We start from the raw sequence: 26,681 nt of genomic DNA, 5'->3' as shown, positions 1-26,681 counted from the left end.
TTCTGCTGGAAATAGGATGTCGAGACTTATTTCTATGAAGGTTTACAGAAATGGAAAGATCTCAACCTCACTGAGAATTTTGGTAGGTACATATTTTTAGTTTTGTAATAATTTGTCTTATGAAAATATTGTTAAGAGATTTCAGTCCCATTGATGAACAGAATGCACTATGAGAGGAAGCGAAGCCAACTAAATTACAGTCTCTTAGTGACCATATTTATAGTCAATGGGTACTAATGGTGTTTCTGTAGTAGTTAAGATGTCAAAGTAAATGTGCAAGTGTACTTATTGCTTCATATAAAAAAAAATATATATATATATATATATATACACACACACTACTATGCAAAAAAATTAGGCAGTTGTGGAAAAATGCTGCAAAGTAAGAATGTTTTCATAAATAGAAGCGTTAATAGTTTTTTTTTATCAATTAAAATGCAAAGTGAATTAACAGAAGAGAAATTAAAATCAATATTTGGTGTGATCACCCTTTGCCTTTAAAACGGCATCAATTCTAAAACAAATAAATAAAACAAAATGTCATTTTCAGGGCAAAAGTCTGACCAAAGCAGTGCCTTAGGCCACAACACGTGCGTATTTTGCTAAGTATTTTCCATCCGTATTTGGAAGCCAAAACCATGAGTGGAAAATAATAAAAAAAAGTATAATGAAAAGATTTGCACCTCTTCTGTGTTTTGTACCCACTCCTGATTTTGGCCTACAAACTCTGATGGAAAATACTGACCGTGTGAAAGCGGCTTTAGGTTTTGTTCACACCTGTGCTATAAATTTTAAATTTTTCTGTTCAATCATAGGAGCAGAAAAGCAGAATTAAAGAGACTCTGTCACCACATTATAAGTGCCCTGTCTCCTACATAATCTGATCGGCGCTGTAATGTAGATAGCAGTGTTTTTTTTTTTTTTGTTTGTTTTTTAAACGATAATTTTTGAGCAAGTTATGCACAATTTTAGATTTATGCAAATTAGTTTCTTAATGCCCAACTGGGCGATTTTTAACTTTCGTTGTAAAGAGAAGTGTATTTTGAAACAGAGTTTTTTGAAACGGCTAAAAATGCCTCCCATTTCCCGGCTCGTGGGAAAAAGAATCGATATGCCCTATCTTCGGGCGTTTTACGCCTCTGACCTCCCATTGGCATCAATCAATGGGAGGCAGAGAAAGCGTATTTCGCGGCGCTCAATGGCCGCGGGCAAAAAACGCTGCGAAAATCGGTGTGCAGGCAGAGGAAAATCTGCCTCAAAATTCCAAACGGAATTTTGAGGCAGATTTTCCTCCTGTAAAAAACTCTGTGAACCCAGCCTTAGGCTAAGTTCACACAGAGTATTTTGATGAGTTTTTTGACGTGGAAACCGCGCCAAAAAGCTCGTCAAAAGCGGCCCGAAAATGCCTCCCGTCGATTTCAATGGGAGGCGGGGGCGGTTTTCTCCCACGAGCCGGTTTTACTGCAGAAGCAACATGCCCTATCTTCGGGCGTTTCCGCCTCTGACCTCCCATTGACTTCAATGGGAGGCAGAGAAAGCGTGTTTCGCTGCGTTTTATGCCCGCAGTACCCAAGGCTATGTTCACACGGGGTATTTTGCAGGAGGAATATCTGCCTCAAAATTCAGTTTGGAAGTTTGAGGCAGATATTCCTCTCCCTGCACGCCGATTTTCGCGCCGTTTTTCGCCCGCGGCCATTGAGCGCCGCGGGCATAAAACAGAGCGAAATACGCTTTCTCTGCCTCCCATTGAAGTCAATGGGAGGTCAGAGGCGGAAGCGGCCGAAGATAGGGCATGTCGCTTCTTTTTCCCGCGAGGCAGTTTTACTGCTCGCGGGAAAAAGACGCCGACGCCTCCCATTGAAATCAATGGGAGGAGTTTTCGAGCCGTTTTTGCCGAGTTTTGCGACGCGGTTTCCGCTTCAAAAAACTCTGCAAAATACTCTGTGTGAACATAGCCTTAGAGTGTTTTAAGCCTGTTCTTCGTTCCTGGTCAGCCCCTCTGGAGTACTCTTCACATGGCTCTATACCTATCATCCCTGTTTTCTGTTTCCTGACTAACGTAATAGTTGCCCTGGTTGGTAAATACTCCTCTATTTCTGGCCCGTTAATCACACAGAGCCACTACTTTGTTAATAAAGTAAACTATTATGTGGGACCACAGTGTTTTCTAAGTGATGTGTAACACAATACTGATAGTCTATGATGAAGATGCTTCATTGTACCATACTATGTAAATGTTTAATCATTAAGCTGAATAAATACACTGTAAATAACTTTTGTTTGTGCTTTAGGCTATTGTTGACTTTGTTCCATTTTCAGGTCTCTTATCCACTGACCTGCATTCTATGAAATGGCTCCTGTCAACCAGTCTCTTATCAATGTAAAAGACTAAGGCCTCATGCACACGACCGTAGCCCGACCGTAGCCGTGTGCACGCCCGTGATTTTCGTGTCGGCCGGCTGCGGACTGTCAGCGGACTGTCAGCCGCAAGCCGCCCGCACATGCACATGGCCGGGCCATTGTTTTCAATGAGCCCGGACCGCAACTCCGGACCATAATAGGACATGTCCGTACTTTCTGCGGTCCGGGTTCCCGGGCCGTGCACGGACCGCAAAAACTACGGTCGTGTGCACGGCCCCATAGAAAAGAATGGGTCCGCAATTCTCCCGTGGATTTGCGGGGGAATTGCGGACGCAAAAACACGGTCGTGTGCATGAGGCCTAATTGTTTATTGTTCAGTTACATTCTACAGGGAAGTGTCCAGCAAATGCCAGTCATTCCACCTGCTCGTTTACCACCAGCATGCCATAGTGCAAAGTTTGAAGAAGCACCTACAAGTCAAGAATAGCCTTGCCTACCAGCCTCTGCTTGAGTATGTACAGGATTGCCATCCAAAAATATTATATACCTGTGGGATCCAATGTCCTGATTTATGTAAAATGTATGTTTTACTACTCTCTTAAAGAGGATCTGTCACAAGTTTAGTACTGCCCAATCTCCTAGATAATCTAATAGGCGCTGTCACACTGATAATGCTAGTGAAAATTGTGTCCCAAAACCTTTATTATTTTAAGTTATGAGCTTTTTTCTAAATCTGTAAATGAGCATTAGACAGGTGGGTGTCAACAGCAGTGATTCTCCTGAGGTGGAGCTACACCACAGCCACTGACGCTGTCCTATCAGCATGAAGCTGCTTCACACAGTGTGGGAGACTGAGGCTGGAGGGAAGGGGGATCACTTAAAACAGTCATGTTTTGGGCTGTGGACCACCTAGAACAGCGGTTCCGGTGCCATATGAAAGATGAGATTCTAATCTTTCATATGGCACCAGGATCGCAGTGAAACAACTGGAGATATCACCGGTTGAAAACACAGTCTGGAATGGAAGCTGTATACTATATGATCACTGTGTGGCTGGGCAGGGAAGGGGGAGAAGCTGTATGCTGATTGGACAGCGTCAAACAGAAAACATTACACCGTCTAGAGTGAAAAGAGTCCACTCCTATTTGGCAAGTATAGCCAAATTAACATATTTAGAAAAATGCTCATAACTGCAAATAAGTTTTTGAAAAAAAAATGACACTGTAGTTATCAGCATCATAGCGCCTATTAGGTTAGTTAGGAGATAGGGAATAAATAAACTAGTCACAGATACTTTTTAAGGCCCATATGCATCAACTTAGATCTAGAGTGGGAAGTCCAGTGACTGGTGATCCGTGCCTGCCAAGCTTCACCTCCACAGGGAAATTGATCACATGCTCGTGCTGTGATCATTTAATTTCTAGGGTCTTGCCGAATTCCTTTATTTGGGTGTAATACTACATTTCCCTTGTTATGGCTGTTGCAATTGAAATGCATGGCCAAGCGCAAATTACCCCGATGATACCAGCATTAGGCTACTATCACATGGGCGTAATACGGGTGCTTTTTTTGCGCCCATATTACAAACACAGCACCCATACCTCCAATATTTTATCAGAACGGGAGTTAGAGCACCAAAGAAGCCTATGGGGCTTTAACTCCTGTCTGATGAACCGCGAGATGTCTGGGTGTTGTGTCTGTAATATTGGCACAAAAATAAACACCTGTATTACGCTCGTGTAAAAGTGGCCTAAGTGACTTCTTTTTTTTTTAAGGGAATTTTGGAAAATATTCTTGTGACATGAAGTGATTCTAATCATCTGAGTTGCTGTATATTCCCAGCATTGGTGTTAATGGAACTCATTACACTCCCCACACAATCCTTTACAAACTTTTACATAGAATACAAATTGTCTGTGCGCTTTATTGTAACATTTCTGCTTCTTCTATTATTTAGTCTGGTGGTCCAGCTGGCTCGAGATCTTCAGGCTGACTTCTACCCTCATTTTCAAGATTTTTTCAAAGCAATTTCTTCCTTACTTGACACAAAGGACACTGAACAAATAGAATGGGCCTTTACATCCTTATCTTACCTGTACAAATACCTGTGGAGAATGATGGTGAATGACATGCCAGAAATATACAGGTACCATATACCATAGGACTACTGCCACGTTTGCTAATGTGATCTTGTAAATAGCGCTGCATAGATAGTATTTAATCAACCTATCCTGGTTTTCAAGCTCTGCCCCATTCACTTGAAAAGATTTTTCTTTCTTATCCCAAACAACCCCTGTAAATCTCCTGGACTAAAATTGCTATTTATAAGTTTAAGCATGGAGGTCAATTTTCCAGTGTAGTCTCCATTGCAGCTTTGTCCTTAAATTGTGATCTTGAGGACAACCCTCAATGAATGACAGTTTGTGTGTTTGTTTACACAGTGAATCTTATGTGTGCTCTGAATGGACTTCTAAATATGAAATGGATCCATAGACTTACTGTGTGGATGTGCGTGTATAAACAAATGCACAAACCTCAATACAGACAGGTCCCCAAGATCTTGACTTTGAGGAAATTGGAGCAAAGAATGGTAGTCTAAGTGCAGGACCGTCTGTGCTGAGACAAATAAATGCAATATTATGTCCTATAGATTCGTTCCTTTCAGCCAATCCATCGTTTCTCCCTTTGAAATAGAAAAAAGTATAGGCTTATATTTATTCCGTGCCTTTTGTAACTAGTAGTTTCTGAGTAGCCAGTAGAAATGCCGCGTAGTGTCCGGAATTCAGTAAACTTGAGACACTATCCTGATGGTGAATAAATGTATCGGCAGCTCCGGGTTTGTTAGTTTTATTAGAGAATGGCGAGTTCTGACGCAATCGTATGATGCTTTTCTAAATAGAGTAGAACCTGTGCACGAGACTCTTCTGCCGTCATTCAGTTGCCTCAGCAACTGTATCGCCCAGCATAAACCCGCCCCCCCCCCACCCCCTTCGCGTCTCTCCACAGAACATGATAAAAGAAAAGTGACATTTATGGGCACCTGTAAAGTGATGAATAATGAAACAGGGTTGAGGGAAGTGTGATCTGGAGGGGTCTTTAGAAACATTGACGCCTTTCTTTCTCTCAGCTTATACAGTACACTGTTGGCTCATCGTAAAGAGCATATCCGAAACTTTGCAGCAGAAAGCTTTGCATTTTTAATGAGGAAGGTAAGTACCAAATGATCGGTTATTTTCACTGCTCTCCGTACCATCCTGTACTGCTCCGCATATTAGTCTTTTTTTCTTCACTTTGGCAAACAAGATCGTTTGTTGTCTGGTGTCCAAGGGAGATGTTCATGCCTGTCCAGACACTGAAAGCAGAGGGTAGATAGTTTGTATCTTTACGCCATACTGCTAGTATTGCTACATATGTGTGTCTTGTGCTGCTGTGTTATGGAATGACTGCGCATTGTAAGACCCTGTTCACACAAGGGTTTTTGCAGGCGTAAAAATCTCCTGAAGGAATTTTGAGGCCGATTTTTGACCTGCCTGCACGCTGCTTGCCTCGTTTTTCGGCCGCGGCCATTGAGCGCCTGCGGGCAAAAAACGCAGCAAAATCCGCTTTCTCTGCCTCCCATCGATGTCAATGGGAGGACAGAGATGGAAACGCCCCAAGATAGAGCATGTCGCTTCTTTATGTCACTAGATCTCGACCGTAGCAGATCTGATTCATGTAATTTGGCATTTTTCCCTTTTAATATAAAAAGCTTTCGGCATATTGTGTGGAAATATGTTGCACAGAGGGGAAAAAAACCATTAGTAGTTTTATTCTGTTAACTTTTTACTAGGGTAGATGTTGAGCATCATGTACGTAACCAGTTCAGACCAAGAGCGTCAGTGTTCCCATAGTAAACGCTTTCTAAATGTCATTTTAACAGTGCAGGTTGAAAATTATAGGCAGTGATCTGACCAGTTGCTTTGAGCAATATTTACTTTTTTGTATGCAGCAATTTATTTTTGCTTGTGTAGAGCACAAGACCTAAAAAAAAAAAAATCCCAAATTATTGCCATGAATGTTTTGCTCTTGCATTACATTGCATTTACATTGATGTTAATGTATTTCTGTGTGACAGCGTGCGCTGTGACAATTTGCTTTCTTATGGCATTGCATGATGTGCTGCCGTTTTTTAAAATGTAAAATGACCATTGAGCGCCGAGAGCAAAAAGCGCAGTGAAAAATGCTTTCTCTGTCTCCCACTGATTTCAATAGCAGATGAGAGGCGGAACCACGGCAATAAAGAGCATGCCGCTTTTTTTTTTTCACTGCGAGCGGCTAAAAACCGCTGCGTGAAAAAATGCCCCCGCCTCCCATTGAAATCAATGGGAGGCGGTTTCGGACGTTTCCTTGCAGCTGATTCCGACGAGGTTTCTGCATCAAAAGCAGCGTCAAATCTCTGTGTGTATTGGGCCTAACTTATAAACAGTATACCTATCAAGTAAAGAGAGACAATAGGCTAACTGTAAGCTGGCAATTTTGCCTATGCACAAGAGTTGTTGTGTTCTCCTGACAATAGAAAAAAATAATGTGAAAATAGGTTACATGATCACTTGCAAACTAAATATTGCCACTACTGTATTGTGTGTTCCAAGCAAAATTTAGTTTTAGAAGCAATTTTAGAAATGTGATCTCGTCCTGGAGTCATCCATGTATCTTAGACGAGTCCATCACCTTTACAATACATAGTTTTATTACGTCCTGTAAACACACTCCCAATCTGTAGTCCTCCACTTGAGTTACCAAATTTCAATACTGTTATACTTGCCAACACCTTTTTATTTATTTTTGATCCTTCTACAATAATATAAACTGGGTTTACCTTTGGTTTTAGGTGTCTGATGTGAATGGACTATTTAACGTCATGTTCTTGGATCTCAAGGAACATCCCCAGAAGGCTGATGGTTTGGGGCAGCTGCTGTTTGAGATGTGTAAAGGAGTCAGAAACATGTTTCACTCTTGTGCCACAAAGGTAATGACCTGCCTGAGGAAAAAAGATATGTTCATGTGCTCACAGTTCACAATTCATTCTGTGTGTAGGTATAATATGACATGAAAATCTATATAATACCAATGCCTTTAGCTTACCTCTAGTACTCGTAAATGTTTCCTAAGCATATAAGTAGCCTTTTACATTGTTGCCTTTAAAATGAATGTCCACCTTTTTCTGACCTTTTCTCAATGTGTTGTTTTCTACCCAAATAGGTCAAAACTTCTGTACTGATGAATTTTATAATATATCTTTATGGAGGTCGGAGCGGTCTTTTTGTTACAGAGCTTCAAATAACCTTATTCCATTCACACAGACAAAATGAACTTATACAATCTTTGCTGCTTGCAGACACCACTAGGTGGAGCTTACTGCATACAGCTTCCATTAAACTGACTGCAGGGTTAGATTACACACAGGGTTTGTCTTTAGACTGTAAGGGTATGTGCACACACAAAATCAAAAACGTCTCAAAATACGGAGCGGTTTTCAAGGGAATTTACAATTCTGCAACATAATAGGCATGCAGCTGATTTAACCCCTTCCCTCCTCAGCCATTTTTCGGATTTTCACTAATGTATTGCAGTATATCGTGATTCTGACAGTCTCCTCTGAAGCCCTGCCGGAGGCAGAGCTTCAAGGAGTACAAAGGTGGTGTACCTGGGGGCTTTCATTAGGCTCCCAGGCTGCTATAACAGCCGTTAACAGCCGATCGTGCCGCTTTTTAATGGCCGTCACGCGGCTGCATCTATTTCTATGGGGTTATTCACACGGTCTTTGCTTTAACGGACCCTGTGAAGGGCCTGTAAAAAAATAGGACATGTCCTATTTTTGTTCATTTTCACTGATCTCTCAATAGGCTCAAGTCCTACTGCGACATTTTTGCCACAATTGCGAAAATCGCGGCAAAAAAAAACGCTAGGAAAACGAAAAAAAAACATTTTAACATACTTTATGTATTCTACAAGTGGGGTCAGGAGTGATAGGAAACAGGATGGAGGGGGGGGGGCACTCACCAGCCTGCAGGTCTAGTCAGCTGTGTAGAGAAGGAGCTGGCTGGGGGGCGAGATCTCCAAACGGGGCTTCTGCTTACGTGCTGCATCTTCCCCATCCAGTTCGTGAAGTTACAACAGGTCTGCAGGGGGGGGGGGGGCGCGAGCGCTGTGAGAGGGGGCCTGCAAGAGTTGCGAGCGGGGCCGACCCGGGAGGGGGGAGCGCGACGACTGCCCGGCGGGCCCCTTTTCTTCAGCCATGTGGCCGGGCCACTGACAGGAGTACTACTAGTACTGCCCTGATGGAGGCCCTGCGTGTGCACATACCCTAACCTGCATGTGCGCTGTTTATACAAAACAGCAGGTTATTTATAATCAAGTCTATTTGCAAAGTTGGTAATTGGTTATGAAAGTGCACAAAGCTTATACATATTTCATTGTTTAAATGTAACAATTTTCCTATATATTTTTATGATCGATTTTGTAAGGTAAAAGACATTTCATCTGCAGCTATCTAACTATGTTGTTTGGTAGGCAATTCAACTCATTGTACAGAAGATGGGACCAATAACCGAAGAGGAGACGCTTCCCTGGATTTTGGTTGGAGAAGCTTTCAAGCGCTTTGTGGATTCTGCTACATCATATATCCACAAAGAGCATTTTGAACCACTTTTTAGCAACATTCAGGTATGATCTAATATAAAACTATTAAAATCTGCCTACTATCGGTAAACCAGAAACCATAAATTCGTGCAATGTATAAATAGATTTCAGTACAAATAAATATTATGCAAAGGCTTAGTTCAGATCTCGTTTTTACATTAATCGCTCGGAATGCATCCTGCCTATATGCTGAAATCATCCATAGCCTTTAAAGGGGGTTTTCCGATCTTTTGCAAATGGTTTAACTGCAGTAAGATTAGTCACTAATGTGCTGTCTGTAGCTGAAATGTCTCACATGCAGTCACATTACCATAGTCCTGGAGTTTACTGCTTGTGTAATGTTCTATACCATAAAAACGTGATCTCTCCCCTCCCTGTCCCTAAAAGGATCATGTTTCACATGCTGATAGGGCAGAATTGTGTTTCAGGAGCAGACAGTTAAAATTTACAGCACTACTTTACACCTTGTAATAAAAGGGCATGCAAGCAGCTCTACATATAGGCAATGTTTGTAAGAGAGGAGAGAAATCATGGGAACTGTAGTACTTTACATGGTAATCCCACCCACAGCAAGCCCTAGCAAAAACAAAACGGCGCAGCACAGATACGGGCAATATAATAAAAATGAAAAATAACTACTTCTAAACTATGGTGGTATCACTTGGTGACCATTCAGACACATACAGGTTATTTTCTGTGTTTTTCATAATCTCTGAAAACTTTTTTTAATTGACCTGATGTATGCCAAAAGAGTGTTTTTTTGGCATACATTTAGGGAATGCTTTTTTATTTTTTCACTGTAATTAAAAACGTAGTCAACTACACTTTTCAATACAATGGGTTCATCCAAAAGAATGTAAATGAGTGATGGATGCAAGTGTATGGCATTATTGCATGTCTTAAGAGATTTTTCTTGCATGTACACTGAATATTTAGCAAAAATGAGATGTGGACAGAACCCAAGTTCCATTCTAAATCTTAAAGTTGCATTATGGTTAGCGGAGAATGTATTCATATGACTCCTCCTCTGGGTGCTTGCAGTGGAAAAGATTGTGGAATGTCTTCTCGTTATTGTTAAGACGTTTGTTTCTCTTTTTCAAGGATGCGCTTATTGAACTAGCAGGAAAAATGGCTCCAGGGCAAAGTACAGAATGTTCTGATCAAATAGAACAGCTACTAGAAGCATTAAGTATTTTGGTAGAACATGGCCATGGTTCTAAGGTACCCCATCCAGAGCGTGTATGTACAGTAAGTATCTCCTCTATTTACCTTGCTAAGCCTTAAAGGGGTTCTCCGGGATTTTTTTTTCCTCCCGCACTCTTATTCATTGAAAATAAGAATGCTTTTCAAGTCCTTTTTTATTTTTTTTTAAATATAAAATAAATCGTACCTTTGCAGCAGCGGTCTGGTCTGTACATGACCTCACTTTTTACACACTCTCTATGCAATGCCCAGGATGTCATTGCAATTTAAATGAAAAGCACTCTTCTCTTTTGTGAACAAGAAGGCTGGATTAAAAAAGCAAAAAAAAACAAAAACTCTTTTAAATGTCAAAGTGGTATGATTTTTATTTTGGTTTTATCTACTTAGACCTTGACAGACATGCTGCAAGTTCCAAATATCTCATCATCTTGCTGTTGTGAACTTCTTTCCCTCATTACTACTTTACTTCTCAATGAAAACATCTCCCTGTCAGACTCTGAGATTCAAGACGCCGTTAATAAGGTAATTACATGGTTCAAAAAAAGAATCTCTCTGAGTATGTCAAGTATATATTATCTTCCTCAGACAAATCCTTGCAAAGTAGAAGTTACAAACTGTGTCACATATAATGCATTATATTATTGAATTATTTATTTATAGTACTATTATTCCACGCTGGTTAACACCTTAATGATCGGGCCTGAAAAGGCCCTTAAAGGGAATGTGTCGCTAGAAATTTTTCAGTTAAACAGTTAGTATATAAGTGATTACACATTGTTTTAATTTTTTCACAAGTCAGGAAATATTATAAATTAGATTCTAATTTATAACATTTCCATGTGCTGGTACTAGAGGGAGCAATTTCCAAGATTGCAGCATTGGCATATGGCAAAGCAACCTCATTGCTTTATGCTGCAATTTTAGAGTAGACACACTCGCTCTAGTGTTCTCACGCAATCCCCCCTCCTTTATCCTGGCTAGTGCCAAGAGAAATGAGGGGGTTAAATGTTCAAACCTCCTACACTGTGTGCCGCCATTTTCTGAGCGAATGCACAGTGTAGGAGGATTACTGTTATACTGTCTGATTACCACTAACATATATACACACACACACACACACACACACACACACACACACACACACCACATACACAAACATAACTTACATGCTCCTGCCGCCTCCGCTCCTAGTCCTTGCGTCTGCGCTGCCTTCAACATATGGCCGGAAGCCGCGACCGGAAGTCGTCCTCTTACTGTCCGGACGCGGCTTCCGGTCCACATGAAACTGGCGCCGGATGTCGCTCTACCAAAGACCTTCCTTTTGGTCTGTGTGGGAGCGGCGCATGCGCCGTTCCCACACAGACGGTGTACGCTATAGTGAATGAAACGGCTCCCGTTCGCATTCTCTATGGGAATCTATGTGCCGTATTCCATCCCTGTATGTGTCGTGAATCGACACATACAGAGATGAAAAAAAAAAATGGCAGCCCCCATAGAGAAGTAAAAGAAAGTAAAAAGTACAACACAAAAACACAAATAATTAAAATTTGTTTTAATGACATATTAAAAGCAATATTGTCTAAAAAAAAAATTTTTCGTGACACCTTCCCTTTAAAAGGTAACTAAAGTTTCGACAAACTTCTGACAGGTCGTAGTGATATGTCAGAAGTTTTGATTGGTGGGGGTCTGGGCACTGAGACCCCCACCAATCGCTAAAACGAAGCAGTAGGAGCGTTCGTGTGTGCCGAACAGACACGAAGCAGCTGAGCGCTCACACGAACGCTGCTGACACTTTGTTTTATCGATTGGTGGGGGTCTCAGTGCTCGGACCCCCACCAATCACAACTTCTGACACGTCACGATGACATGTCAGAAGTTTGTTGAACGTTTAGCTACACTTTAATGACCAGCTAAATGTTTCAGTTTTGGCCTCTGCCTTTCAGCAGCCTGTATGAGGCCTTGTTTTATGCGGACAAAATTGTATTTTGTTTTTGGGAGTAGAAAAAATTCACTGTGTAAGTTGTACAATCTACTTTTATGGCGTGAATATAGAAAAAAACGATTCTTGGCAGTGTTTTTTCTGGTTATTTTTTTTATTCTTTTGACGTGTTACGCTAAATAACCTGAAGAATTAATGTAACAGGTTATTACGCTCGTGTAGATACCGAATATGTTTAGGCTTTTTGTTTTTATGCAATAAAATACATTCTATTCAAAATAACGACTTTTTTGGGGACTTTTTTGTATTTATTTTTGATAATTTTTTTTCTTCAATCCCATTATGGGTCCGCTTTATTTACAACTTTTATTTTTTTACTTATGGTTTATTAACATACTCCTTGTATGCGAATACGTTACACTGCGTTACTATGACATAGTGCGCCCTAACAGCAGGCAAACTGAACAGACAGCCCTCAGGTCATTCCTAGCTCCCCAGGGCTGACTGCAGAGGGTTTTCCCGGTCTTTGATTGCGTTACTAGGTTTCCAGTGACGCGATCAAAGATCGGAGTTCCCTTTGATCATGCTGCTGTCATGGACCGCAGCGAACAACGGGTTCAGCTGTGGTCGTAATGTTTTCCGATCCATTCTGTATTCAGTTGTCTGCTCTAAGTTCAGGAGCTGTAAGTTATAGCACTTGCTTAGAGGATGAGCACTCAGATGAGCTCTCATAAGCCTCTGCTACAGCGACACCAAAAGACGTCACTGTAGACGAAGCACCTGCACTGCTTGCCATGCATAGACGGTGGGCGTATAAGGGCTTAATATTGACAGTACAGTATAGGCCATCAGTAGATGATCGGTGGGGGGTACGATACTTGGACCCCGCACCGATCAGCTGTTCCAGCTGCCTCCGGGCACCGAATTTTATGCAGTGGCCGTTGTTGGAAACAGATGAATAGGCACTATACTATGACTGGAGTCATCTGCTTCCGACTACGGCCACTGCATAAAATCTGGTGCCCGGAGTCGACCCCAACAGCTGATCGCTGCGGAGTTCTGGTGTCGGAACCCCACCGATCATGTACTGATGACCTATCCTGTGGATAGGTCATCAGTATGACCCTCCCCGTGACCAGACAACCCCTTTAACATACATTGCGATCACTCATATCAGGCAATATTTACAGTGCGGCTCTTAATCGCATTTCCCTATTTCACAAAAGGGTCAATTTAATAGTAAAGCGCATGAACATGAGGGAGAACTTACAAACTCCATGCATGTTGTGCCCTGGTGGGATATGAAGTCTGGACCCCAGTTCTGCAAGGCAGCAGTGTGACCTCTCTTCAGCCACTGTTTTCTCTTTTGCTTATAGCTAAATATTCAAATTGTTCTCCTCAGCTTTATGGAACGAGTGGAAGAATTCTAAAAATCTGATGAATGTTTTACATTATTTTGTAGGTTTTTGAGAGCAAAGTTTCAAGGGGATTTCTTTTGGAGTTCTCTGAAAAAATGTTCATAATGAGAGAATTTGAACAGGCAAGTATTATTGACTTTTTTTTTTTTATTCTTTTTTTTATTTTTTTAGCTTTGGTGCTTTTTCTTGAATTTAAAGGGTTTTCTTTGGATTTTATATTCATGGCCTATCCTTATGATAAGCCGTCATTGGGCAATAGGTGGGGGATCCAATCCCTGGGACCCCCACCAATCCACAAAACATTCCCGGACTGAAGTACTTGACACAGCAAAGATAGGCCATCAATGTGAAATCCTGGAAAACTCCTTTAATTACTCTTTCTTGAGCAGGTCAGATTTTATTCCTTTCAACAATCTGATATTTTAACTGGTTGTGTGCAGTACTTTACACTATTGGGGGGTTGTTCACACTGAGCTTTTTGACGCGTAAAACGCGCCAAAAAACATCAGAAAATTCTTCCCATTGATTTCAATGGGACGCAGAGGTGTTTTTTTCCCCGCTGGCCGGATTTTCCGCTCGTGAGAAAAAAAACGCCTCCGCCTCCCATTGAAAGGAGGCATTTTCGGATGTTTTTTGGCGTGTTTTGCCCACGGGAAAAAGGTGCATGCCCTATCTTCGGGCGTTTATGCCTCTGACCTCCCATTGACATCAATGGGAGGCAGAGAAAGCGTATTTCACTGCGTTTTATGCCCGTGGCACTCCATGGCCACGGGCAAAAAACGCAGCGATAATCTGCGTGCAGGCAGAGGAAAATCTGCCTCAAAATTCCAAATGGAATTTTGAGGCAGATTTTCCACTTGCAAAAAACTGTGTGAACCCAGCCTTGCAGTTTTAGTTTATCATTTGGTCTATGTTTATTTCGGTCTTTGAGATTTTCTGCATGTTGTTTTAGGGTATGTTCACACAGAGTTTGTTGCAGGCAGAAAATTCTGCCTGGAAAAAGCTGCGTTTTTTTTCTCCGTTTTTTTTAAGGCTTTTTTAAAATAATTTTTTACCTCCAACAGAAAGATGGAATAACCGCAAGCCTTTTTTTTTTTGCTGAAAAACGCGTAAAAAATCGCGGCATAAAACGTGTTTAATTCTGTCTCCTATTGATTTCAATGGGGTTTTTGAGGCGGAAAACGCCTCAAGATAGGGCATGTCGCTTCTTTTTACCGTGATCGATTTTTTTTTGCTGCGGTAAAAAAAAAGCGCCTCCATCTCCCATTAAAATCGATGGGAGTAAATTTCGACCGTTTTTTGCCGCGGTTTCCTTAGTTTTTCTATTGCTCTTAACTTCCTCTATAGCTAAATACTGTTAAAAAAGCAAACCATAAAAAAAAAAAACTACTTTTCTTTTTTTTTTTTTAAATAACAGTTAGGCCCCATGCACACAACTGTATTTTTTCCCTCCCGTAAATACTGGCGTAAATACGGGTCCTTTGTCAAACGTATTCCACCCGTATTTACGGACCCGTAAGACGCGGCCAAAAAAATAATTACCGATGCACACATGTAGCCACCCATAATTACGGGAGACCCATAGAATTATGTGGGCCTGCCTGTGCCATGGCCTGAAATAGGACATGTTCTATATTTTTCAACGGGCCGGGTCACCTTCCCGTACACAACGGGAAGATACCCGTGGCCAATAGAAGTCTATGGGCCCGTAATTACGGGCGTTTTTACGGTCATGTGCATGGGGCCTTTAAAGGGGTTTTCCCATAATCCTTATTTATACCTATCCTCTGGATAGGTGATAAATATCTGATTGGTGGGGATCCCACCGGTGGTAGCACCATAGGAATGGGATGGTAGTGCGCATGCTCTACCCCCCCCCCCTCTCCATTCTGTTTTATGGTGCTAACTTTGGCAGCCCCATAGAATGGTGGTCGAGCATGCGCACTACTGCTCCATTCCTATGGGGCTCCTAGGTAAGTTAAGCCTGTTCTCGTGATCTTTGGGGGTCCCATTGGTCGGATCAGATATATCACCTATCCTGCGGATAGCTGATGAATGTGGATTATGGGAAATCCCCTTTAATGCTGATACGGTGAAGTTTTCACAGTTGCGAAGCAGCAACTGATAGAATTTAAATGAATTGTAGCTTGTCAGTGAAATTGGTCCTACACTTTGAGGCCCCATGCACACGGCCGTGCCCGTAATCGCGGCCCGCGATTGCGGGCACGGCCAATTGCTGACGGTCACCAGCATTTTCGGCCTGTGCTCCCATACAAAGGATGGGAGCACGGCCCGTAAAACACGATAAAACAGACATACTCCATAATTTCCGGCACAGTTCTATGGCACTGACACACATCCGTAGCGATACTGAAAGGTGTCCGCGGCCAATAGAACTGAATGGGTCCGCGGTTTTATGGTCATGTGCATGGGGCCTAAACTATTGCCTCAAATATAGTCTAGCTAGAAATACCACTTTCCACCTCCATGATCCACATTGTTAGATTTAGGCCGGATTCACAGCGTGGTGTTTTGCGTGCGCAAAAGGCACTCAACAGCTCAGTGTGTCAGCCACGTATGATGCGCGGCTGCGTGATTTTCGCCATCATTATGACACTCCGTTTGGATGTTTGTAAACAGAAAAGCACGTGGTGCTTTTCTGTTTACATTCATAGTTTTACTGCTGTTGTACGAATCACGCGCGTCCCACGGAAGTGCTTCCGTGTGGGGCACGTGATTTTCACGCACCCATTGACTTCAATGGGTGCGTGATGCACAAAGAACGGACATGTCGTGAGTTTTACGCAGCGGGCTCATGCTGCGCAAAAATCACGGACAGTCTGCACGGCCCCATAGACTAATATAGGTCCGTGCGAGGCGCGTGAAAATCACGTGCATTGCACGGACGTATATCACGTTCGTCTGAATAAGCCCTTAGGCTTTATTTAGACAACTGTGTTTCTGATCAGACTGAGGACTGTATAACTGGAGCCACAAAATTGGATGGGACCCCATCAGGTGAGTGCATGAATACCTGATGGAAATCAATGCCTTTTTGCTGCTAACTATATGGATCTTGAAAGTACCTATAAATATGGTAATTTGCATAAACCATTAAAGGATTTTCTTATCTTAGGCCCCATGCATACAAACGTAAAAACGCCCGTAATCACGGGCGCATAGACTTCTATTGGCCACGGGTACCTCCCCGTATGCTTACGGGAAGGTGCCCGTGCTGTTGAAAAATATAGAACAGGTCCTATTTCAGGCCGTAATTACGGCACGGTCAGGCCCATAGAAGTCTATGGGGCTCCCGTAATTACGGGTGACTACGTGTGTGCACCCGTAATTACGGGAGCGTTGCTAGGCGACGTCAGTGTATAGTCACTGTCCAGGGTGCTGAAAGAGTTAAACGATCGGCAGTAACTCTCAGCACCAGGGACAGTGACTACCGATCACAATATAGATAAAGCTGTAAAAAAAAAAAAAAAAGACGTTCATACTTACCCAGAACTCCCTGCTTCTTCCTCCAGTCCGGCCTCCCGTGGTGACGTTTCATCCCATGTGACCGCTGCAGCCAATCACTGGCTGCAGCGGTCACATGGACTGCCGTGTCATCCAGGGAGGTCGGACTGGATGTGAAGAGAGGGTCACGTCACCAAGACAACGGCCGGGTAAGTATGAATTTCTTTTACTTTTATTACGGAAAGGGCTGTCCCTTCTCTCCATCCTGCACTGTTAGAGAGGAGGGCTTCCGATTAGTGCAGTTAATTTTGCAGCGAAAACGTGCCCGTAAATACGGGTGGAATACGGGTGACACCGGACCCGTATTTACGGGCACCGGTCCGTCAATACTGGTGCAATACGGGTCGAATACGTGTGACCAAGGACCCGTATTTACGCCAGTATTTACGGGAGGACAAATATACGTTCGTGTGCATGAGGCCTTAGATGTTTAGGCGGTGTGGATATATCATAACTGTCTAAAATGGGAATAATCCTTTAATTTTTTTTAATAGTTTAATATGTTTTTCTATTTTAGCATTTGCTGCCGAGCCTCTTGCAGTATATTATACTGATCTTTACTGATGATGAAGTCTCCACTAGAAGTGAGGCCCTGGTGATCTTGACAAAGCTCATTTTGGAAAAGGCTGAGCCACCTGCTGTTGCTTCACTGGCATTTGAAAAATATCCGCTTGTGTTTGCTGAATATACCAAAATGTACGTTTTCTGTATCTAACATTGGTCGTGTGGAATATTATAATTTATTTTTTTTTAAATGCTGAGTAATTAGTAACCTAAATTGTTTCTTTTTATATGAATAACATACAAGTTGCATTGCATCGTGTATATAAAAGAAGTATTGAGTTTATACATTTGGGAGTCCAATTAGTTTTCCACAGATTTTCTCATCAACCTTGTAGATTTAATCAATAAAGTTGCTGAAATACGGATGTAAAAAACCAGAACAAGTACGCCCATGAGAACTATCCAAAAACAGGACATGGGTTTTTAAAATCTACCCATTGACCTCTATTGGCTAAAAACGACCAATATGGATTTGTTGGAACATGCTGCATATTGAAAAAACGGCATGCGCTTAAAAGCTTGTATAAAAACCCCGAAAATGTGAATTAGACAATTTCTAAGCATTAGTTTTTTTCCCTAGGATATGCCATGTCTTTATCAGTGTTGGTGGGGGAAGGGGGGGTGGGGTCCGACTTCTGGTACCTCCACTATCCTAAAAATGAGGGGCTGCAGTGTTTCTTTAGCGATTGTATCCCCTACACTCTCTTTTTTTCCTTGCACAGCGGCGCCCCGGCCAACCCCTGTGCAGAGAAAACTTAGAAGGGGACACATTATTAAAATGGTCGTACCCTCAATGATCATTAAGTGACGGCATATTCTAGGGAATATGTCATTACTTTATAAGATAGAAATTACCCCTATAATAATAAATACATTGTTATCAAGGAAGATACTAAACATTGTTGATGTGCCTTTTTGGCTATGTTCACACGGGGGATTTTGCTTGGTGGGTCCCACTGCAATATCCGCCGCAGAATTATTCCTGCCATCAGCAGGAAGATTCTTACTCCCATTCACTTCAATGGGAGGTTTAGGCGGAATCCACCTGAAGATCGGGCAGGACGCTTCTTTTGTCCGCTTGCTAAAAAATCAGCTAGCGGGAAAAAGAAGCATGCGGCTCCCATTAAAATGAATGGGAGGCGTAGTTTTGCGGCGGAAACTGCCGCAAAAATTCCTCCGTGTGACCATAGCCTTATAATATAAGATGTATTGGTGTCAATAAAAACGAAGTATACAGAGTTTAAATTCGTGGGGAGATATTCCCATCTTGAGCATGAATGCTGTGGATATGCAATAAATGACCCCTTTCTGGAGAATGGGGGTACCAAGACCCCAGTCAGCAGCTGCTTTTACCTTTGTGATTATTGGAGAGGCTGCTGCCCTTGCAAGTGGCTCTTTCCATTGTAGTCTTTTTTTAGTTATGGAAAGAGCCAAAACTTTAATGTACTCCATGGTAAAAGTGGCTGCTGATGGAAAATGGGGGTCACAGATCCCCCTGTTCTCTCAATAGTTGAGGGTCCCAGATATAGCTAATGCCACAAATGCTCAAGATAGAAATACCCCTTTAAATGTAACATGGATTTTTGGATTTGTCCTTAACTACTGTTGCTTTCTTACTAGTGCAAAGCTGAAAAATTGTGACATCCCGAAATCCCCAGTTCTAGACTACGTGTTATCTTTGGTTACTCTGTCTTCACATGAGGATGTCCGTGAACTCTGCTATTGTTGGTCTGGTCTAGTTGTTTTACCTCATTTGAGGTAAATATAAAAATATGTGGAAAAATGTTGTAGCCCTGAATAATGCCATTTTTATAACCGTGTTCGTGATAAACCGTTGTGTGAGAAGTTTAAAGCCTTCGCTGTTTGGGAGTTTCTTGATATATCTATTTTTATTATTTTTCTTTTACTTTTTACAGGCCTTTGGAAAAGGACCGAATATTTCCGATTTTATCCCAATTTGTAGAAAATGTTTTTGCTCTGATGAACCAAACACAGTTTGCTCAAGGTAAGTAGTAAAATATAGAAACAAAGTGTAGTATGAATTAGTTCAACTGGCATCATTTATAATAATAAAGGAAGAAGCGCTGAGCTACGTTCACATGACCCGAAACCGCATATTATGAGAATACTAGTGATTTATTTCCCCCTGGCAGCAATCGGCCAACACAACCAGTGTTAGAGTAGTGATGAGGACGTGTTCCCTGTAGGCTGACCTACTAATATGTCTCTATCTCCCAGGTGTCCTGTATGTAGCCTGCCAAGCTGTGAGTACTCTTCTTAGTCTCGATGATTCTGCTGATGTTCTGCAGGTGCTACCCATGGAGCGTGTGAAAAGCTTGTTACTGTAAGTCTCGGGAATCTTAAGTCCAGACTGTTAAATTATGAAACTTTATTATTTAAAAATATTGTTTAAAGCAGTTCATGCAGTGATCATTACTGTATTAAAACATGCATGGAGAAGAAATATAATATGAGTATAGACCGTTCCACGTTTAAAAAGGCTATTCAGTCAAATTATCCTCTGATTTCCTGAAGGAAACGGCTCTATATAATGCCATAACCCCTTTGGCACTACTCATAGATTTCCACCTCATCCTAATTCCTGGCCCCTGAGGCTTAATTTCATTCTAGTGTTGGACCAGTAGGGCCACTGCCTACTTCCCCTTTTGACCATACACTTGATTGGACAAGTAGTTGAGCTTTAGCATTACAGACAAACTGACCGCTATGACGATATGCTTGTGCAGTCAAACTTTTGCCCGTTTTCTGTTTCGCCAACGTTTTCCTTCCTAGTAAAGTTAATGATCCTTGTGATTTTGAGCATTTTAGATCTAATTGGAGAAGAGTTGCTTACATGTTCCTTGTCTTTGATTTTTTTACTATGTATATTTGTCTAACTTGCAGTGGTTATTTCCTTACAGTGCGGTGCCCTCTGATCCTTGTGCATTACTGCTGGCCGATCTTTACTTCACTAGACTAGTCTTCTGCGGGTATCAAGAGAAACTTACACATGACATCAAGATGGAGATTTTTTCCAAATTACAATTTAATTTATCAAACCCCTCATCAAAGGTATCTTAACACAAACTAAAGATGGATTTATCCTTCTGAAACAATAATGTAGTTTATTTGTAAGAACTGTTGGTGAGACATATGCCTGCCCTTAAAGCCCCTGCATCGTTGGTAGCCCCATTATTGCAGAAAAATGTACTCGTGTGCCCAGCTATATTTGTGTCCCTTGTTGTTAATATGGTGGTTTTTGTTCTTTAAGAACTTTGAACAGTATCTTAGACAACCTCCCCCCCCCCCCCCAACAAAAAAGAAAAGCTTATATTCTACACCAATTGCTTATTTGATAAATTGCCTCTAAAATTCCATGTAAAATATAACCGCAATATAATAAGCTCTATTGCTACTCATGGCTCAATAGATTCCACTAGGGTCTTAAATATTTCTTGATATTGGTAGGTTTCTTTACCACTTGTGTTCGGCTGGGCAGTCAGTTAATCAATCTGCTTGTTTTTTTTTTTGTAGGAAGAAATTAGTTTTTGATATAAACCAGTGCAGTGGTTGGGAGTACATACAAATGGCATAGAGTTGTTGTCCGAGTTTTCATTGCGATTAAGAGTCATTTTGGACCAGCAGATCCCTGAATGTAAACGAGCGCTGCTTGACGATATAGCGCTCATTTAGCTCCATTTATACGGAGGAATCGATCTACTGTACAATCTGTAAAATTTGCATTGTTGTCGACCGCACATCTCCTCCTGTTTACATGGGTAGATGTGCTGCTGGCAACGATGATTTTTACTGCTGCACAAGTTACGATCTTGTCGTCTGATGATCGGTATGAGGATTTCTTTTTTTTTTTTTGGTCAAATATTTATTTTTATTAGAAAAGAAAAAGAAGGAAAACATCCTTACAGAGAGCATTAGGACATGGAGGAAGTGTACGGCACGCAGGCTGCATTTCCTGGCGAGCATAACAATTCAGGATGAGAAAAATTAGGTTATAAAAAGCAATAATTATTTACAGAGTGCCCGTATCACAGTATGAAAGAGTTAAATCAATAAGATATCTGACAGATCTGATGTAAATATATAGTATGAGCGCAAAAGGGATATTAAAGGGAATGTGTTGCCAGAAAAACATGTTTTTTTTTTAAAAATTAAACATTTAGTGTGTGGGTGATTAAACATTGTTCAAATTTTTTTTATTTTTTTCACGAGTCAGGAAATATTATAAATTAATTCTAAATTTATAATACTACCCATTTTTGGTCACTAGATGGAGCTATTCCCAAAATTGCAGCAGTGCAACATAGGGTTAAAAGCCCTCGCTCTAGTGAGCTCTCAGCATCCCCCCCTCCTTTATCCTGGCTAGTGCCGGGATAAACGAGGGGTTTGAACGGTGTAACCTCCTACACTGTGTGTCGCCATTTTTTGAGCTAACACACAGTGTAGTAGGTTTACATACAGTAGTAAACACACACAAACACGAACATACATTGAAATCTCTTACCTGCTCCTGCCGCCGCGGCTCCCTCCGGCCCGTCCGCTCCGTTTGCTGCCGCTGGTCCAAGTGCACAAATCCGGAAGCCGCGACCGGAAGTAGTAATATTAGTGTCCGGCCGCGACTTCCGGTCCACAGGAAAATGGCGCCAGACGGCGCCAATTTCGAATTGGACTGTGTGGGTGCGGCGCATGCGCAGTTCCCACACAGACGCCGTACACGGAAGTCAATGGGACGGGAGCCGTTCGCAGTCCCTATGGGACTGTGGCTGCCGTATTCCATGTCTGTATGTGTCGTTAATCGACACAGACAGAAATGGTAAAAAAATGGCAGCCCCCATAGGGAAGAAAAAGTGTAAAAATAAGAAAAAGTAAAACACAAACACACAAATGAATATAAACGTTTTTAATAAAGCACTAACATCTTTAACATATAAAAAAATAATTTGTGATGACACTGTTCCTTTAAAGTCTTCTCAAAAGGGGGCCAGTGAGGTCTTTGGGTTTCCAATTTGAGCTATTAACTAGAGGACATGGGAGTCAATTTAGGGGGGGGGGGGGGGTGTTAGAGGCACAAAAGGTTAGCCATGGTATCCAGACTTTCAGATAATTAAAGTGACTCACTGCTTGTATTAACGAGCACCAATTATAAATGATCATTATGCAAAGCGTTCAATTGTTTCCAATCTTATTTAGGTGCGTCTGTTGACTATTCGGATTTTAAATCACTTTTTTAATCGTCCTTCTGCAAGTCTAGAGGTAAGTGAATATTTCAGAGGCGCTCTGCTGTCTATCTTGGAGAGGTCTAACCTGTACCTGGTTTCTAGGACCCTAGAGAAGAGGGGAACTTGTCAGTGTTTTCTATACTCCTACAAGCTGAGCTTGTCCCGGCAACGGTCCATGATTATCGAGAAAAATTGCTGCATCTTCGGAAGCTGAGACATGATCTTGTACAAGCAGCAGCAAAGGAAGATTTTGAGGAGGTTAGTTGGATATTCACTTTCTGACTGATATTCATCTTTGTAGCCTTGATTTAGTTTGCTTTTATTGCATTCTCAACTTCTCTCTCATTCCTCATTCTATCATTTTTCTTTCTCTGGTTTTCACACTCCCATCTTTTTCTTGCTTACTCTCAAGGCCCATTTACACTGGCCAATAATAGGTCGAACGAGTGTTCTTCTGAATTCTGTTATTCGCCCATGTATACTGGACAGTGATCAGCCAACAAACAAGCAAACGCTCACTCGTCAGCTGATCACATCGTTTCTGGAGCTTATAAAATCATCGTCGTTGGAAGCACATCTCCCCGTGTAAACGGGGGATGTGCTGCCGACAATGTTGCAAATTGACAGGGGCCGAACCATTGTATTAACGATTGTTCGTCCCCCATACAGAAAACATCGGCCCACGTAAAAGGGCCTGTTAATGCGCCAATCAACTTGTGCCCGTCTACACCTTTACTCACTTGTTACCTGTCTGTACATTGTTCCCAGGTGCCATTGAGATATTTACTAGCAATGCTTTATGTGAACTTCAGTCCGCTCTGGGATCCAGTGATAGAGCTTATTGTGTGAGTATATATTTTTAAGGAAAAGTCTTTCTGACAACATATGCTAGGTTTATATTCGTCTTGATCAGACTGAGTTCTATTTTGATATTTTTTTGTATTGACATAACCAAGGTAGTTAGTGTGGGTATTGTTGAGTAGATCTACAAAGCTTTACCTTTTTGGGAGGAGGTTGGAGAGGCTATAACTTGTGCCTTATGCTAGAATGACACAATATCACAGGATTGCTTCATGAGAAATGTTAATGTCACATCGTGTGCTATATGGTTCACCTGAGACACAAATGAATTGTCTAGTTTCAGAATCATTCCATGGCTCTGGCCCTAAAGTGAAATTCTGGTCTTTTTTCTTATTCACAGTTCTCATGCAAATCAGATGGAAAACAAAACTTTCTGGAAGGTTTTTTATGAGCATTTGGAAAAGTCTGCGGCTTATGCTGGTAATGTACTACTAAATATAAATCACATCTGTTGTGGATAATTCAAAGTCAAACAGTTGCTCCAGATTCATTCATATTTATTTCCTCATGAGAAGGTTTCACAGCAGTGTCATAATGATGTCACTCAGCAAGTGATGGCAGACGGCCTTTTACATACATTATGAGTGGGCTTATATACAGTTTTTAGACTGAACTTTTACTACATCAGCTGTAATATATTCTCTTGAGTTTGCACAAAACAAATTACATTCACAATATTTTCTTAGCATTGCAATATTTTCCTATCAAGTAAGAAAATGGTAAGTCCTTATCATCTTCTGTATTCTGTAAGGAGGGCGTAGAGGGTGGGGTCTTGAGTCATCAGTTTTCCCTCAGCCTTTATTCTTGCTGATTCAATTCCTTAACACAGCAAAAACAGAAATGCATTCTCTCAAAATATCACTCTTATATTGAAGTTAAAATGGAGGTATAGAATAGAAGACAAAATGGTGGAATTAAATAATTTCTTTCACATTTCACCCTTTTGATAATATCATTATCACACATATATATATATATTATTCTCACTAACTAACTATCATCCTTCCTATCCTGGAAACCACCCCCGAGACAGTCCGTACTTCACAGAGTATACAGATAAGCTGCATAGACCATGAGATGTCAAACATCTATTCTTGACTGTTTCTTGGTAGCAATTTCCACTAAATCGTCCATATGTTGTATTGATAGCAAAACACACACACAAACTCTTTTCTAACTATTGTAGATGACAACAGCCGGCCAGAGATGCATCACATCACAAGGACCACCCCGGAGAAATCCCCGGTGAAATCATTCTCAGAGCATTAACTCTTCTTTAAGGGTGGTGCTCAAACTGCTGGGGTGCATCTGTGGGACCCTCTTCTCAGAGATGATGTCCTCCACCCTACTCTCAAACAGCTGAGGGGTCTTCAGGAGAGGCGGGTAGTCGAGCTTGGCTGTCAGACGATCAACTCTGTAGCTGTTTTGTCATCATGTTTAGAGAATAGATGTATCCAGATCTTTACTGCAACGAGAAACACAACACATTAATAATTTCCAGGCAATTAATAGCATTAAAATCAGTCCTATCACCACCACTATGGGTTTCAGCAATCCAGAAAGCATATTGTTAAACCAAACACCAATAGATCCCATCCAAGAAAAGGGATTCCATCCCTCCTTAGATATATTTTTCTGCAGTTCCTTTACCTTATTCATGTGTGCCTCTATGGGGTCATGTGAGTCTTCAATCCAGGTGCCACATTCTTCACCTATAACAGCACAAGTTCCACCTTCTATCGCTAACAGATAATCAAGAGCCATTCTATTCTGGAGGGCGACTTTCCTAACTTGGGCCAACTCTTCATTGATAGCATGGATAGAACTGGAGGTCTCATTAATTATCCCATCCATAATACTAGCATATTTGTTTAACTTATTCACTAGTTCTATTCCCCAGCCTGTCCAAGAGGGGAACCACATACATCGCTTTATCTGCTTCTGTAAACAACTCTCGTTTATATCTAGTCTCCTTAGAATACATTTCATAAATGTCAGCAATTGAGATATTTGGACGTTGTCTGATGGCTGGAACAACTCTTCCTATAGTGCAATTACCCCATGCTCCCATAGGAAGCCACGAATAGGCTCTGTTACCACAAATATAATATAGCCCTGGTGTTATTACCCTAGGAACTATTTTACCATGATTCCCCAACCAACTTTGAAACCATCTCATATTGTCATGCACTTTAGTCTTACAGTCCCATTCGTCATCATCTCCTTTGTCAGGACAGGAACACCTGGGGGCACAAGACGCTGTCATAGTTGCACACCAACATTGGTTATTACAATTACCATGTACCTCATCACAGTTTACTTCATACTTCATATTGAATAGTAATGTGGCATTTTTACAATCTGTTTCTCCAACGTGTACCTTAGGTAAATTGACTTTGCGCCCATTAATACTGGCTATGTGATCAGCATACATAGGCCCTATGCACATAGTGGGTGTATTTAGTAGGCCAGCAATTTCTAAATATGTTCCTTGGTCTGAGAGAGCATTGTGAGCAGTGTGATTTACATCTATTTCAACATCATAGCTATAGTCTGTGAGATTGAGATCATTCATAGATATTGGCACACCAATTAAAGGGATTCCTTTATGATTTGCAGGAACATGAGAACAGATCCAACAGTCAGTTATGTTCAGCTGCTTGGCTGTTTGTTGATGTAGAAGCCAAATAGAGTTCTTCCGCCGTTCTCCATTCACCTGTGTACAATAGCATAAGATACAAAGGAACAGGCAAAACAGCAAATGCATTTTTAACATTTTCCTATAGTCAATCCTCCTGTCTCCTAGTGGCCTCACCCTTTTTACACAGATCTGCGTCACCTGACCTGAAAGTTCACCTTTTTACAGTGAGAAGCGTGAATCCAGTTGGGTTT

The 26,681-nt window shown here is 41.5% G+C and overlaps 1 protein-coding gene across 1 annotated transcript in view; it reads left to right on the top strand.

Annotated features, from left to right (window-relative positions):
• The window catches only part of UTP20 (UTP20 small subunit processome component), a 129,843-nt gene that overhangs the window by 11,764 nt on the left and 91,398 nt on the right, over nucleotides 1–26,681 (top strand). Inside the window, exons 3-20 of the mRNA XM_075856698.1 lie at nucleotides 16–82; nucleotides 2,740–2,872; nucleotides 4,319–4,507; nucleotides 5,489–5,570; nucleotides 7,232–7,369; nucleotides 8,914–9,066; nucleotides 10,144–10,290; nucleotides 10,633–10,767; nucleotides 13,647–13,724; nucleotides 17,645–17,823; nucleotides 19,312–19,449; nucleotides 19,608–19,696; nucleotides 19,930–20,035; nucleotides 20,613–20,763; nucleotides 22,900–22,962; nucleotides 23,031–23,186; nucleotides 23,697–23,773; nucleotides 24,130–24,209. Coding sequence (XP_075712813.1) covers nucleotides 16–82; nucleotides 2,740–2,872; nucleotides 4,319–4,507; nucleotides 5,489–5,570; nucleotides 7,232–7,369; nucleotides 8,914–9,066; nucleotides 10,144–10,290; nucleotides 10,633–10,767; nucleotides 13,647–13,724; nucleotides 17,645–17,823; nucleotides 19,312–19,449; nucleotides 19,608–19,696; nucleotides 19,930–20,035; nucleotides 20,613–20,763; nucleotides 22,900–22,962; nucleotides 23,031–23,186; nucleotides 23,697–23,773; nucleotides 24,130–24,209 — 2,161 coding nt within the window. The remainder of the gene's footprint in view (nucleotides 1–15; nucleotides 83–2,739; nucleotides 2,873–4,318; nucleotides 4,508–5,488; nucleotides 5,571–7,231; nucleotides 7,370–8,913; nucleotides 9,067–10,143; nucleotides 10,291–10,632; nucleotides 10,768–13,646; nucleotides 13,725–17,644; nucleotides 17,824–19,311; nucleotides 19,450–19,607; nucleotides 19,697–19,929; nucleotides 20,036–20,612; nucleotides 20,764–22,899; nucleotides 22,963–23,030; nucleotides 23,187–23,696; nucleotides 23,774–24,129; nucleotides 24,210–26,681) is intronic.

This window comes from Rhinoderma darwinii, chromosome 3, assembly GCF_050947455.1.
Source record: "Rhinoderma darwinii isolate aRhiDar2 chromosome 3, aRhiDar2.hap1, whole genome shotgun sequence".
NCBI classification, from domain to species: domain Eukaryota; kingdom Metazoa; phylum Chordata; class Amphibia; order Anura; family Rhinodermatidae; genus Rhinoderma; species Rhinoderma darwinii.
This window is presented reverse-complemented; position numbering and strand designations above follow the sequence as displayed.